Source organism: Galleria mellonella, unplaced genomic scaffold, assembly GCF_026898425.1.
Source record: "Galleria mellonella isolate WM207_F2 unplaced genomic scaffold, CSIRO_AGI_GalMel_v1 utg121, whole genome shotgun sequence".
Lineage (NCBI taxonomy): Eukaryota > Metazoa > Arthropoda > Insecta > Lepidoptera > Pyralidae > Galleria > Galleria mellonella.
In genome coordinates this window covers 2,869,222-2,886,286 of record NW_026441983.1, presented here as the reverse complement: position 1 = coordinate 2,886,286, position 17,065 = coordinate 2,869,222, and the positions used below count along the sequence as shown (strand labels likewise).

Below are 17,065 nucleotides of genomic sequence, written 5' to 3'. Positions count from 1 at the left end.
AACTGCTTCACGGTAGACACACGAATGGGACAGAGGTACCCAAGCAAATTACTTTTGTACAAACTGTCCCTCTCATATATTTAAATATACTTGTTTACAAGCTCCTTTGTATTTTATTTTTTTAAGATTCTATTTCTTTGTTCGATATTTGTAGCTTACAAAATTTACTGAAATTTAAGCTATTATTTATTATTTATACATATTTTTTATACAACTTTTTTTATACTACTTTATCATTCTCACATAGAATTGAATATGCACGATGTAATAAATTTATATAAAGAATCGAAAATATTTTTATGCCAATAAACTACATAGTAAAGATTGTTTTTTTTTCTTTCTTTCCACCCATCCTTGTATTTTATTCGATTTTTTAATTACTGTACAATAACTGAACCTAAAATGAAATATCTTCTTTATTGACGCCACTTAATCGACGTCCTTAATTAACGGGTTTAGGGTACAAACTTGTTTAATTCTAATAGATATGCATACCAAGCAGACGGAAATCTTGAGCGAGGTCGTGTACAGAGTAATTAAAATAGTGTTGTCTAATAATCGTTAGATATCAATCATTAATCGATAATTCGATATAATTCGATTGTAAAAAAATAAATCGATTATAATTAACTAAGATACTATTTATCAACATAATTTACAATAACAAAAGTACTAAAACTATACTATCTAAATGATACAGGCGTTTTGAACACACTTATATCACATATCCAGTCGATTATAATCGATTGATATTGCATAAACATTCACATCGACACTATGGATTGTAGATACCATGGATACAGTTAGGCCAATCGATGTTTTATAATATTCTGAGTGACTATCGATTCATTGATTTGAGATTATAGGACAACACTAATACAGGGTGCTACTAAGAACAACAAATTACATAGAAGGAATGATAAAATAAAAACTGTAAATCATATGGTTGCCTCCTTTCTTCTTATGCAAATATAATTAGTAAAAAGAGAACAAAAGATACACCACCATTTGCTATTTTTGTCAATTTATAGCAGGCTAGTGTGTAAAAAATGTTATACGGTCGTATAACCCTACCAAATTCAGATACAACCTGCTCGCATACTTTCTACATAAACTGTGTCGAATATATAATCTAGTAATGTAAAATTTGTTATTGACAAATAATTGACATATTAAACATTTTCTATACACTAATCTGCTATGAACTGAGAAAAACAGCAACTGATGGTGTATCTTTCATCCTCTTTTTACTAATTATATTTGCATTAGACGAAAGAAGGCAACCATATGATTTACAGTTTTTATTTCATATAATTCCTTGTTCTTAGGGGTGCTATGCAAGCTCTAGATACTTTCTTACGACTATTATCGGTTACCTCGACATAGACAATGTTCCGGATTTGGTCTGCGCGGGCGATGCCTTCCGACGCACCCTTCAGTTGTAACACAATGTTAGTATTAACTTTGTTAATTGCTAATTTTAGCAAGACAGAGCGCTTAACTTCACAAATGGTTAAAACATCATTCATCTGTTTCACTAGCTAATGCATTTATTTTTTAATTTTCACATTTTTTTTTTAATTTATTAAAAATAAATGTAATAACTGTAGGTACATACGAATTAGAACCCCGTTTAAATTACTTCATAATTCACTAATAAATGTAATAAATAAAATAATAAAATATAGATAAATATTAATTTAAAAGGGATTGTTAGTAATGCAAGCTACCAGTCCCATTGCTAGCAATATACCCTGTCAAGTCGACTCCCCCGTGATCCTCCCTGAAAACCATCGTGCTGAATTCCAGGTGCATTCATTACTATGGGCTAACTGACCTGCCTTTTCATTCTCACCTATCACCCCTCACTGGTGCCCCGCCAGCATACACCGATAGAACAGGAGGGGCTACCATTTCATTATCAGCCATTAAAAAACCCTTTCCTTACTAACTTCAATCAACTGTCAATGTCATTTTGACATTTGAAACATTTGACATTCCATAGCTAAATCATTTGACAATTGATAAAAAAATATGAAAAATTAATAAAATCTTAATATTTATTAAAAAAAAAAAGTCACGTAAATACGAATTATTGCCGAGCCAGTGAAACAGCGGTGACAAATTTCATATGGTGAATAAAAATTCAAAATTTAAAAACAAATTATTCATTCTGTTAAAAAATTAATCAAATAATTTACAATACAGTTTCATATTTCAAAATTATACACAATTTTTCTACCATACGAAAATTGTTGATTACAATCACAACATAGTATTATTGGTAAAATTTATATTATTTATTAAATTTTCTTTTTTTCTAATTTTAATATATCTTATAAATAACATATTATATTATTCCCTATTAATTGGCATTAATTAAAAAATAATACGACAGTTAAAAATATTATTTTAGGATGTTATAAATAAAAAAAAAAACTCTTTACAATGAATGAACGGTTCGAACTTGTAATATGTTGGTTTGAACTTAAAAAAAAAAATTGATGGCTTTAAAGGTATTATAAACAGCAGACATGACTGTTTACTTTTTAATATAATATTTTTAACAGTCGTATAATGTGAAACTAAAAAAAATTAATATAATTGATTACTTAAGCGAAATTAGTCAAACTTCAGAGAGTATTAGCAAAGTCAATATAAAACAATTATTTCAATACTCTAAATGTAAAGACGTATCCGATGCGCCCGTATTTATATTCAAAATCATTTTTCTAACAAAATGTTAGCTTGATTTAAGGGTCTCGGCAGACGATGACACTTTTTACTATAGCCTTATCTCGTTTTGCAGTCACTGCAATAAGCAACCGAGATAAGATTTTGTGTGCAGCGTTTGGAAAATCAATTAAATCGCCAATCGCTGCGTTTGCAAGGGTCCTTAATATTTGAATAGCTATTTTTTTACTAATGGCAATATTGCATGATTCACTTCATTCGTTTTAAATGATGTTGCCATGTTGCAATAATGTAAACGTAAAATTTTAAAATCATATTGAATAATAGACATTCTCAGAATGGATTTATGATTGAATGAAAAAATTAATGAATAAATGTATGTATGAATTAATGCCCGAATATTTACAAAAACAAAAGAATCGTAAAACTTATACAATACAATAATAAGTAGTTAAAATTTAATAAATACATGTAAATTATATATATATATATATATATATATATATATATATATATATATATATATATATATATATATATATATATATTCTGTTTCATTAATTCATTAAAATATTGGTACAGCGGATACGTAATGACATTTCTAACGTCGCATTCGTACTAAATTACGTGGAAGCGATACAAGCGGTGCGTCTACATACTATTGGTACTCACGTGGTAGGTCTAGACCTCTGGGCCACAGTTATACTAGCAAGATAAAAAACACACTGTTAGCGCACACACACTACTAAATACTAAGTTAAATTGTCGGCGTTTCAATCTGTTAACTAATTAAATTGCTAATCTGATGATTCTTCAAGCGACTTCAAAAAGAAGAAACAAATTTTTTTTTTTTATACAACTTAGAATAACAAACAAGCTGACGGCCCACCTGATGGAAAGTGGTAACCGTCGCCTATAGACATGAGCAGTACCGTGGACATAACAGAGTATCTGTTTCGCCCATGATACCTCCCCATGCGTTGCCATTCCAGAGGACTCAGGTGTTATTCCTCTGTACCCTGTAAATTCACGCCATATCCCACCCTTCAAACAATGGGACAGAGGTACCCAAGCAAACGACTTTTGTACAAAGTCTGCCTCTGGTAAAATTTTCTGGTAAATTCTGTTATACTTTTTCTCATAACTCCGTCATTTCTAAGCCAATTTGGAAAATTCTTTTTGTATCTGAAATCTGAAAGGATATACTTACAGAATAGTGCAATAGAAATTTTATTAAAATCGATTTAGTAGTTTAGTTTTTTTTTTTTGTGGTACACAATCTATTAATTAACAGAAATACTAAAGTGACTGTAAGGGGCGTTGAAATTTCGATTTTGCATGCCACAATCCCACTGTTGGACATACTCGTAGTCTATATAGTGTCTACGAAATTATTTTCGTTGATAAGACACTTGGATAGCAGTAATCAGTCCAATAGTGAAAAAGTGAATTAAATCAGTTACTCTAAAAAATTCTACTACTATATATATATATATATATATATATATATATATATATATATATATATATATATATATATATATGTATATATATTCAAATTATTTTTATAAACAAATTACAATATTATTTATACTTGTATGCAAAAATTATTAAAAGAAATATTTTAACAAATTGAAATACCGACATCCAATAAGTCTACGGTGAAAAAAAAATTATTAATCGACCTGAAAATCCATCTACTTATTAATGAACCATCAACCCCCACTTGCACACCTTTTCTCTTTTCATGGTAGTATGTCTAATTTCCCCATTACCCCCACACATGCTAAACCATCTGTCCCCATAGACAAAGTAAATTTCTAAGAAATATCTAGTAGAAAAGTCCAAATTGTATGGAATTGACAGAAGGTCATGTCAATTTCATACATTTTGCATTATCTGTTATTATCTTTTCTTCTATACTTCGCGCAATTTAATAAACAATCTTAGCTTATTTTTTTAACAAATTTAGTCATTTAAAAATAAATATATAATTGATACAAAATAATTTTTACCTTACATTTGTTTACTTTGATGCGCTATTGTTTTGATTAAAAAATGGCAAAATCGTTTACTAACTTTGCCAAGTATAGAATATCAATATTGTCCAGAGGACAGTAATTACTGAAAAACAGTTTGTAGACAGAAAAACATTGTATGTGTAACGTCATTAATGAAAATGTAAAATGTATGGGATTGACACACACAGTTAAGAGACCATGTGACAATGACGACAGCTTATATCAATTCCATACACTTTATGCCTTTTCCATTAACCGCACAGTAACTACCAATTTAAAGAAAAAAAAAAAGAAAATGTTTCATTGTCAGAATGTCCAGGAAGCTAGTCACTGTAAAAAAATCTAAGCTATGTTAAAACTAATCTAAAATTTATATTTAAGTAATATACCACTTTAAAATCTGAGTAAAAGAATTTAATTTTCATTACTTTCACATAATATAAAAAATTTAACTAAAACTACACCTATTTGTTTTAGTTTATTATTTAATTAAACAGGGCTAAACCATTCAGACAATCTTATCCACCTCACAAAATAACCATCAAAATTTGGAAATCTAAGCAGAGGTCTACATACTTTTAGCAGGAGCCTTGAGTGTTCATAAAAAAAAACATTACTTGCATTCTATAGCGTATGTATATAGTGTACCCTGTGATTGTAGAACGGATTTGCTCTGGACTTATGCATGGTGTCGCCATTTGCGGACTTCAGAAATTAATAATTATTTTTACAGTTGGCAATACTGAGTAATATAAAACATCAATATTACATCTGCTTAAACATAACTTGTTAATTTAATGTATGTAAACATTATTTTTTTCAATAATAGATAATAAATTTAAGTATAACTTAAAAAAAAAATTATAACAAATTGATATGTTAATAATACAGGCCAATGGATATAAAATTAAACTACGTAAATAAATTCATAAATTGATACTTACGAAAAACAAAATTATTTTTATTATATAAAAATTAGCCAATTACGCCACAATAAATAATATATTCGTATTTGTCTACATGTGCTGAGCAAAATTAACAAAAAGTTGAAACTATTGTCTATAGTAGTCTACACCTAACCAAAATATACTATAAATTTTATATCAACTTTGTACTTGCTAAAAAAGCAGTACATACTTGAACCTTAGCCCACTCGTCAGTAATATAATAAAAAAAATTATTAAATAAAAAAAAACTGATGCTTTTTGAAATCTTATAACACTTGTCATATTTTAATAATAATATAGATGAAACTCAAAACTTTTAAAGAATGAGTATTCACTAGCAGAATTTGAAAAAGAAACCTCTTGCTTTATAAAACATGTTTATTTCATGTTTATAATCAGACTTCAATAAAACTAATTTAAAAAAAATCAAATCAGAAATTATATCAAAGTACTTCCTGTTGATATTTATAATATAATAATAAGCAATATTTTTCCTAATAATCGTAAGTTATAATCTATTATAATTATTTATCTCAGCTTTACTTATTTTTTTAACAAGATTGACAACATATTGAACAAGATGTTCAACATATTTATCAACATGATAGTCAATATGTCGATCAACATAATAGCCATATATTGAACATGTTGACACAACTAAAATGTATTATGTATGCACACATGACAAACAACATGTTGATTAATGGACAATATGTTGATCAACATACTAGGCAAAATATCAAGCAATGTCTTTGCAGATTATTGCCTGATGAATATGTTGTTTAAAACTAATAAGATTATAAGTAATTTAAATTGTAACAAATCCTTTTAATTAATGTAAAACTAATAATTTTAATAATGGCATACAACTATACCTGCTAAGTCTCCGATTGGAGGAGGTACTCTTAGGCTCCTCTGTGGAGGCAGTCATGGAGGTCTCCATTGGATTGTCCTCCGCGTCCAAGAGTTGGATCTGAGTCTGACGTACAAACACACCATAATTCTCTTCGCACTGGAAATTAATAAACAAATAAATTAATAAACAGTCTTGAGAATACGAACTGTAGTTGATGGAGTAAAAAAATACACTTTGGTTTCTATTTTTATTTTTTTTTTATTCAACTTAGAATGGCAAACAAGCTGACGGCCCACCCGACGGACAATGGTAAGAGTCGTCTACAGACATGTTATGATATAGCTTACCTGTGTGCTAAATTTAATTAAAAATAATTCATTCAGCTGTTTAAATGTGATTGAGTTTAATAAATATAAAAAAAAGAAGAAATTCATTGTGTCAATACTGAAAATAGAAAATTAAAAAGAAAGTACATCTAAACAAATATTATAACATAGAAAAGATTTGATTTATTATATGTTTGTTTGTAATACATACAAAAAATCATAAAATAAAATAACTCAAATACAAATTAATTTAAAAAAATTCTTAGAACTCTTAAAAAACTCTTAAAAATTCACTCTAAAGAAACTCTTAAAAATTATTAGATTAGTTTTATGAGTATTGTAATTAAATTGTCAATAAAAAGTATTTAAGTTTTAAAAAATTTACCTATAGTAATTTACATCAAGTAAATATGGTAATTTTTTTTGTTGATCAAAAAAGTGCAAAGCCATGGCACACCATTAGTTCAAAGTCGCATAAAAAAAAATAGTAATAGATGTACATAGCATTGGCGATATAACAATCATAATATTTGGAAATACAGAATTACTTAAATTATTTAATTAATTACTTACAGAAGAGGAAGAAGATATTTTTTATCTGCTGTGAATAACCCGCAAGAAACTTGATAGTTACTCTTTTCAAATTATTATATACAAGATAATTTTACAGAATACTGATGATGCAAGTAAGTAAAGCTGCAAGAAACAACTAGTGTTATATAAAAAATAATTCTGTTCTAATTAATTACCCTAAAATATGCATGTCCACGGATAGTTCCATTGTTCTTGCCCTTCGGTTCATCCAATATAACACCAATCCATTTCCCTGTGGCGAAGGTGGGGTAGCCCACATACGCCACGGATCCCTTCACATCCTTACCAACAACGATCACACGTTGCCCTAGGGTTAGTTTCTCGGACATTTTCACTCAGTTTCTTCATAAACGAACTGCAAATTTATATTATTAATTTAGAATAAACACCGATATAAAATTACCGATGGAAAAATAAGATTTTCACACACCATATAATATTTTATTCCAGCTATCAATTATAAGATTTCGTGCTTAATATACAGATTATTAAACCGACATATTGATTAATAAATAGAAAGAATATTTAAATATTTAAAACAGTTTTATAAATGTAAAGTCTAATTGGAATAAGAAGGATTCATCAAGAAAATATTTTAGAATATTTTTTTTTTTTTTTAGTACGTTTGTTCCGTTTGGAACAGGCTAAGGTCGGAGACCATGCTGCCTAGTCTTCAAAAAGATAATTTGTCTGGAATTTTATTTTTCTAATGTCGCTTCAATTATTGTCATAATCTTCAATATTTCATTTGTCAAATCCGGTAAGTACATTTTCATAAATATCTTTTCTTGAGTTTTCTTAAACCAGTGGATTTATCAAATTAAAAATAAATAATTATAAAAAATCATTGTCTTGCAATTCAATAAAAGTATTCTTATAGCTCCTTGAATGTTGTAGTAATATAAGTGAAAATAGCTTTGAAACAAGAAGGAAATCTTAAGAGAAGCGGGATTGAGTGCGGGATATTTTCGGGTTTTTTGAAGATAATCCTAAGTTCGTCAAACATAATGTGTCTTTGAATGACAAATTCAGAGCAATCAAAAAAAAGGTGATGTAGAGATTGGGCTGTATTTGAGTTACACCATGTGCATGATGGGGAAGCGATCATGCCCATTCGGTGCAGGTGTTCGTTGAAATGTCCGTGGCCGATTCGTAATCTACAAATATTGGTGTAAAATTTTCTGTTTGTGTCCTTTCCTTTGCAGAACCACGGTTTTCCAATACGCCAATTAATTTTGCGGTACCATTTGCCTTTAGTCTGTAATATTTGAGTCCAATGCTCCTCCCATTTAGTTGTAACGATTTTATGTATTCCAATACTACAATCTGAGTAACATAGGGGTAAATCTTGAACACGAGCAGCACTTGAATTAATAATTTTAGCCAAAGTGTCTACTTGTTCATTCCCAAACACTCCAATATGTGAAGGGGTCCAGATGAAGATAATATCTTTTCCATATATAGTACAGAGATGATAATATTTATTACGAATTTCTTGAATTAAGTAGTTTGATGATGAAATGAATGTGTTATTTTTTAATGCCATAAGAACACTCATACTATCTGTAATTATAATCCATTTCGAATATAGTACCTGTTTTTCTATGTATTCTAATGCTAAAAATATAGCTTTTGCTTCTGCTGTGTAAATACTAGCCAAAGTTGAAATTTTATAACCATGACCAAATCTATTTGACAAATCGTAAAAAGCCACTGAAGTGCTAAGTGCATTTTTGGAACCATCTGTATATATCTGCCTGTAGTCAATAAATTCTGATAAAGTCTCATACATATCGTGCTTTTCTTTTATGTCTTTACGTATAACAATTTTGATTTTACAGAACTTACTCTCATAAAGGCCATTATAACAAGGAAGTATCTTACTACTATAGATGTTATATTCATCTCGTAAATTCAAATCATTGACAATAGTTTTATTCAAAAACATAGAAATGGGGCAATTTAATAATTTGAGTATGAGTGGGTTATTGGAAACTGAAAAAACTTTGAAGAGAAATTTGAGTTTTAGGTATTCGAAACGAAGAAGGATAGGAGGCAAATTACATTCTACTTGCATTGAGATAATTGGAGAAGTATACATAGCACCTAAAATAAGTCTTAAATTCATATTTTGAATTTTTTCGAGTTTTTCTACTAATTTATGTTCTGAGGCATAACAAAAGAAAGCGTAATCAAAATTACTTCTAACAAGAGATTTGTAAAGTAAAAGGATAATTTTAGGATCAGCTCCCCAGTTACGACCAATTACAGATCTTATTATATTAGTGGCTCTTAAAGCACGATCTACTAAGCAATCAACGTATAGATCCCATTTTAAATTTTGATGAAAAATTACCCCCAGAAATTTAACGCTACAGTCTGTTGGAAGAGTTTGATTATTATATATAATATTCATTAATGGAACATATTTATGAACTTGATGAAAAACAACTACTTTACTTTTGGTTAAACTAATATCGAGGGAAAGAAGAGAAAAATATTTCTCAAGTCTTTTTAATGACTCATTTAACACTAATTGCATATCAATAATATTCTTTCCTTTTATATAAATTAATAAATCATCGGCAAATTGCAAGTTGTTCACACTGTTTCCTAAAACTAAATTAAGTTTATAGATATATAAAATATATAGTAGCGGGCTTAAAATACCACCTTGACATACTCCTTTAGAGCTTAACCTAGGTCCTATTAATTTACTATTTACTTTAACATACACTTCTCTATTACTAAGAAAATTATAAATCCATTCGATAAGTTTCATTGGAAGAAATGAGGATAGAATCGAAGATAGAACTGTTAAATTTACATTGTTAAAAGCTCCTACGACATCTAAAAAAACAGATAGAACATATTCATCGTTATTCAAAGCAGTACTAAGGTCGACATAGAAGTTTGCTAAACTTTCGCGCGCTGAATATCCACGGCGAAAACCAAATTGATTCGATGGTAATATACTATTACTTTCAATAAAGAACTCTAAACGCTGTTTAATTAATTGTTCGAATAATTTGCCTGCACAGGACGTCAATGTTATAGGTCTATAGGAGTCGAAATTTGTAGGATCTTTACCGGGTTTAATTACTGGAATCAAACAATCCATTTTCCATTCTGGTGGGATAATACAGTCCTTCCATAAATCGTTAAAAATTTGTAAGAGTTTAGTAAGGTTTATTTTATTCAGCAATCGAAACATATTGTATGTTAAGCGATCAAGGCCACTAGCTGTATCTTTTCTAGATTTTACTGCACTGGATATTTCATCAATTGAGAATGGGTCAGTGAGAAATTTTGGGCATGAATTAACAGAATTAAACTGTTTGTCATCAAAAGGTGAGTGTACAAAATCAGGAGTATATTTGCGTAAAAAATCATTGACCCATGATATATCTTTAAAATGATTTTGACGATGTTTTGAATTTAGATTTCTCATATTTTGCCAAACAGTGGAAATTGGTGTTAGTCTATTAAATTTGGAACAAAATTCCTGCCACCCCTGTTGTCTTACTTGCTTAATTACTAACTTTTTAACAGCTTGAACTCTTTTAAAATTTATGTAATTATCGAGAGTTGGATTTTGTTTAAACCTAAGGTAAGCCGCTTTACTATCATTGACAGCTGTCGCACACCTGTTATTCCACCAAGGTACTGCAATATGTTTGTGCCTCTTTGAAGTATTTGCACCGCTATTTGATAAGTTCCTACGTGGAACGGAACGTTCCACAGCTGTCAAAATAATTTTACAGAACCTATTGTAATTGTTTAAGGGTTCATTGACATCATACTCGAAATCCAAAAGTAATTGATTAACAGTTTCAGAATAAAGATCCCAATTAACGAGACGTAGGTTTATACGATTTAACAAAAGTTTATTAACTTCATCTATAGGAGCATGTTGTTCACCTGACGGAGTTGATGAAGAGTTCTTTGTGTTTATTTTAGTAAAAGTCGGCAGGTGATAACTTCCTAACGGATCATCATGAACCGACCACTCGCATTTTAATGATATGGATGGGGATACCATAGTTAAATCAAGGCCATTGGGTCTCCAAATATGAGAGCCAACAGTAGTAACTTGCTTATCATTTAATAGTACCAAATTACATTCATCTAAACAATCAAGAATGTCTTTACCTCTTGTATTAGTGGAGGTACAACCCCACATAGTATGATGTGCATTTAAATCTCCAGATATGATAGTGGGTTTAGGAAGAGACTCCAAAAAGAACTTAAATTTGGCTTTAGTAAAACTAGGTGTACTATTGGTAGGACAGTAAATACTGGCAACTGAATACCAAGAATTATTAACTTCAATACTAATAGCTATAGTTTGCAAAGAATTGTCGAAAAAAGAGTGAAGTTTTTTATATCTAATACTATTATGTATAATAATCGCTACTCCATTGTGGTTATTACCACAATCATTTCGTTCTATACAATAATCTTTAATTTTTAATTTGTAATGTGGTTTTAGCCAAGTTTCTGAGATGAGAGCAATGTGAATATGATGTTCATTTAAAAATTGTGTAAAAATAAGTCGATTGCTCAGTAGGCTCTGAGCGTTCCACTGTATGATAGTTAATTGGTCTCGATTGAATTTTGTGAAATAGGTCTATTACCAAAAGTATCATATAACACATTCAAAACACTTTTAGTGTTAATAGATGTGTTCTTTGTGTTATGTAGTGAAATAAGTTTGATTATGCTTTCTATTAAAAGTGATAAACTCTTGTTATCAGAATTTAGAATTGAAATTAGGTCTACATTTTTTTTAGGTTTGTTACCCAGTTTAGGAAATATTTCAGTGCTAAGTATATCTCCAAAAGAAGCAGGTCTGAATTTAGATCTATTTTCAGCAATTTTCTTTTGTTTAACAGGGCATTGCGGTGATACACTTGTGTGATTTCCATTGCAGTGTACACAAATAGCGTTTTCCATTCCAGTTGTACAAGTTTTATAATTATGCTCACCTTTGCAGATGCTGCAACGCTCAGAATTCTTACAGAATTTAGCTAAATGTCCATACCTCAAGCACCGGTAGCATTGTTTAACTGGTGGTATATATGGAGTGACATTGTGGCGCCAACCTCCAATATCCAGATATTCAGGTAATACAGATGCAGCAAAAGTAATTGTCACGGTTAGAGTTGGCTGTAACACATATCCATGAGTCAAGGTATTTTTTCTTAAAATTCTTTTAATAGCAATAATTTTCTTAGAACTCGATATCATAGTATATATTTTTTTATTAGATATATTTGTAGGTACATTTCTAATAACGCCTGTAACTTCTGTTGAAGAAGCAGGAATACTGGCCTTAAAATGGTAGTCATTTAAAAAAGTTTTATTATTTAAAAAAGCATTGGCTAAGTCTGGCTTTTGAAAGTATACTCCGATTTTGAATTTATTTATAGATCTAAGATAAGTTACCCCTTTATTAAAACGTTTTAAACAGGAGGAGAGTGAGAGCAAGTCTCTGGATCCAATAGTTTTCTGACTATCTGAGGATTCTACAAAGACAACAAATTCTGTCCCAGGGGATTCCTCGGGATATCTTCTAATATAATCTGTGACGTAGTAAGGTTTATACTTATCGGCCTTATCAATTTCAGATTCTGAGTCAGTAGAAGTATCTTCCGAATATATATCCTTGTCATTACAAGGTTCATGGTCTACATCACCTGAATCGTCATCTTTTTTTTTCCTTTTCCTACAACTGCGCTTCCCCATGAATGCTAATTATATTACTGTCACTGAATTTAGTGAAAATATAATATTTTATTCAATAATAAGAATTGATAGAGATAGTTTTTATAAATTAATAAAAAAAATTTAAAAAACCCGCTTGTTCTTATTCGAGTTTCCCGCCTTTTTTTCTATTTTAGAATATTGTCAAACGTCATTTCGTTACGTCAACAAATAATAGTGAATGACAGTTGACTGACGTACATGGACATGAATGACTTTGAATAACTTGGTGCGTTATGTTAATAATAACATATATATAAATATACAATTTAAAGATATGTCTATAATAGTTTGATTGGAAAATAACTATATGGTACTGAATTTCCATACTAATGTCATTGTAATAATATATGTAGAAAAATATACTTCCGATTATAAACATAATGGGGTGAATAGAGACATTAAATATCGACTGTTTTCCACTCACACACACACACACAGCACTAAAATTGTTCGTAATTTGAAATTTACCGGGAACGTAACTCTGAAGATGCATGAATGTCTATATTCATATTATTATATGGCAAACATAACCCTCAGGAATAGTATCACATGAGTATATGCTATTGGCGTCATAGGGCGTGCATTCTGTGATGTTCACGGTACTGTTATCTATAGGCGACGGTTATCATTTTCCACCTGGTGGTCGTCAGCTTTTTTGTGATTTCATATTGTATAAACACACTAAAAGAGGAAGGTAAAGACCGAAAAAAAAATACATGAGATAACACATTTAAAGAAAAGGCTAGGTGTTGTTTCGTCAAAGAAGATCAAAGACGTGGCCTGAGATAGAAGTAGTCGGTAGAAAATACATAAATTAGTTGCCTCATAAAAATAAAACATTTATATTTGAAATGAATGAAAAGGTAGATCAGTTAGCCCATCGTGATGAATACACTTGGAATTCAGCACGATAGTTTCCAGGGAGGACCACATGGAGGTCGATCTGTATATTGCTAGTAATGGTTCCGGTAATCCGCGTTACTAACAATCCCTTAACTTTTTTTTTTTTTTATTAAATATTTATTTATATTTCTTTGAGGCCTGTACAGGTATTTCTACTTCACCTTGAGGTCCATTCGAAGACACTATTTCTCTAAACCTATATCAAAAATTTTATATCAACGCAATATCGTTACCATATTTTTATTTTAAGGGCCAATATAAGCAAAATTTGTAAAAGAAACAAAAATTTCAAACATAAATGCGGGTACACGATTTAGTTACCAGTGATTAGGTACTACACTATGATTAGGCTCGCAGGCCTGTTTCATAGTAATCGGTAAGTGGCTCATTAAATCAGTACATATATTATTGCCATTTGCGGTCCAGCTTTTGTACAATTTTACCATTATAGTAACTCAAAAAGTCTATATACTATATATATTTATAATTTATGTAAATATTTATTTTAACTTCTGTTTAGCACTACTACTGCCCACTCACTACTTCCTATGCCACTGTCTCAGGTTGACTGGAAGAGATCTCTTTTAGAGATAAGTTCGCCTTTGCTAACATTGTTATTAACTTATATATATATATATATATATATATATATATATATATATATATATATATATATATATATATATATATATATATATATATTTGAAATGAAAGAAAATAGTTATGGTACTATAAGGTATTTATTTCTATTACTATTACATATGTTTTTGATATTTTATTACATATTTTTCACCGCATAATGTTTCGCCAAAGGTTGAATGGGAGAGAATGCTGTATAGATAGTATTAAGTCAGCCTTTTGTACCAGACATTTTTTTTTTTTGTAAGATTGTCAACAAAGAATAAATAAATAAAAGAAATGAAATGAATATTTATTTGCCAAAAATATTTTTACATAGATTATTAACTCTACAAGTTACACACTAGGCAAGCAAGCCTGTATCGAGTAATTGAAAAATACGATTAAGCCATAGTGGTATAGGTAATAAGTGCTCGCCTACATAAAGATACAATTGTATAGTTTGCATATTACACTATACAATTAGATGGAACATTTATATTGATGTGTACACATAAATATATATCTTATATGAATATACATATATGTATATATAAAAATAAATATCTATGTTATAGAAAAAAAGGGTAAAACACTAATTTGGCGTCTCAGAATTTGAGTAACATTTGTTATGGTCACAGATAATACAAATATACCTGCAGTGTATAGACAAAGAATAACATTCTATTGTTCGCTGGGTTACATTGGAAAAAAAAAACAAAATTCTTTTAAATTTAAAACTTACATTAATGGTCAACCTATCTGACGAATGTCTCTGAATAGGCAGGTATATAGGGCTGTAAAATAGATAAATAGATACTTTTTATTGTTTCCTCTAAAAAATTACAATAGTAAACTTATTATAAATATAAACAATTACAAGAAATGTTCACAGTGAGAAGACAATGGGCGACCTTATCGCTAAGAGCGATCTCTTGCAGGCAACCTTTGGATGGAGAGGAGTAATTATAAACAGTTTGATCGGAGGCACGATGAAAATTCTATCGTTTCTAAATATGGAAATGTAATACATGCATATAAATATATATCGTTACTCATTAATACATTTTATTTATATTTTTAGTTTTTTTTTTTAATGTGTGTTTTTTATGGATGATACTCGTAATACCATGGTTGCCCGACTGTGTCTATCGGTATACACTGGCTGGGCACCAATGAGGGATGACAGACAAAGATGAAGCAAGTCAGTTGGTCCATCGTGATGAATTCAACAAAAATAAACCACGATTATTTCCAATGTGAACCACGTGGAAGTCAATCTGATAGAGTTGCTTACAGTGGAGCTGTTAGACCCCCATTACTTACAATCCCTTTCCCCCTGTCAGTTCCTTTAGTTTGGATGGGTCCTAGTTTAAAGAGCGTTTCGGAAATACGAGGTTTGTCCGGAAAGTACGTATAAAAGTTTTTTAAAAATTTTATTTTACAATTATTCAGGTAAATCAATTTTATCCCCTTCAAAGTACTCCCCCTGTGACATAATGCACTTGTGCCAACGCCGTTTCCACTGTGAGAAGGCTCCTTGAAAGTCCTCTGGTTGTAGGTTTCTCAGCTGCCCCGTCGTAGCTTTTTTTATCTCATTTATGTCCCCCAAATGCCGCCCCCGAAGTACCAATTTGGTTTTTGGGAACAAGAAGAAGTCACACGGGGCCAAATCCGGCGAATAGGGGGGGTGTTCGGTCACCGTAATGGAATTTTTACTCAAAAACTCACGGACAACAAGAGAGGTGTGGGCAGGGGCATTGTCGTGGTGAAGAATCCAACGCCCCTCTCGCGCCAATTCTGGACGAACTCGTGCCACACGAGCTTTGAGGCGTCTGAGCACATCGACGTAGAATTTTCCATCAACTGTCTGGCCTGGAGGGACGAATTCTTGATGGACAATCCCCCGAACATCGAAAAAAACAATCAACATTGTCTTGACATTTGAGCGGGATTTTCTTGATTTTTTTGTTCGTGGTTCCCCGGATGTCTTCCACTCTTTGCTTTCACGGCCATTCTTGCCGAGTTTCGAGAGAAACTTGATTACGACGCGCTGCTCTTCAACGGAAGCGGGCTCCATGCCGACGGGGTTTCGTTAAGAGGTAACTTCACAGATGGCGTGACAAGCCAGTTCGCACCGCACGGCGGTCAGACCAGAACTGAAGCATTGTTAGGGACATAAGGAAGGGGTCCTGCGCTTACCTGGCCTCCCCACTCCTCTTTCTCGCATTCCAGAACACTTTTATACGAACTTTCCGGACAGACCTCGTATAATCAACCTTTTTGCTTCGCCGTAGTAAACTATAAAATGGTTGGGGGGAAAGGGATTGTTAGTAA

At 30.8% G+C, this 17,065-nt stretch overlaps 1 protein-coding gene across 14 annotated transcripts in view; it reads right to left on the bottom strand.

Annotated features, from left to right (window-relative positions):
- The window catches only part of LOC113510108 (dynactin subunit 1), a 70,728-nt gene extending 62,684 nt beyond the window's left edge, over nt 1–8,044 (bottom strand). For 10 of the 14 annotated variants that reach the window (XM_052899430.1, XM_052899460.1, XM_052899422.1 and 7 more), the window contains exons 1-5: nt 7,869–8,044; nt 7,594–7,793; nt 6,538–6,674; nt 3,367–3,399; nt 1,377–1,433 (exon numbers count right to left, since the gene is read on the bottom strand). In XM_052899430.1, coding sequence (XP_052755390.1) covers nt 1,377–1,433; nt 3,367–3,399; nt 6,538–6,674; nt 7,594–7,767 — 401 coding nt within the window. In that variant the 5' untranslated portion in view covers nt 7,768–7,793; nt 7,869–8,044. Of the gene's footprint in view, nt 1–1,376; nt 1,434–3,366; nt 3,400–5,363; nt 6,052–6,537; nt 6,675–7,593; nt 7,794–7,868 lie in introns of those variants that run through there. The other 4 variants (XM_052899467.1, XM_052899435.1, XM_052899486.1 and 1 more) reach the window with 4 other exon arrangements.
- Nucleotides 8,045–17,065: the final 9,021 nt, after the last annotated feature.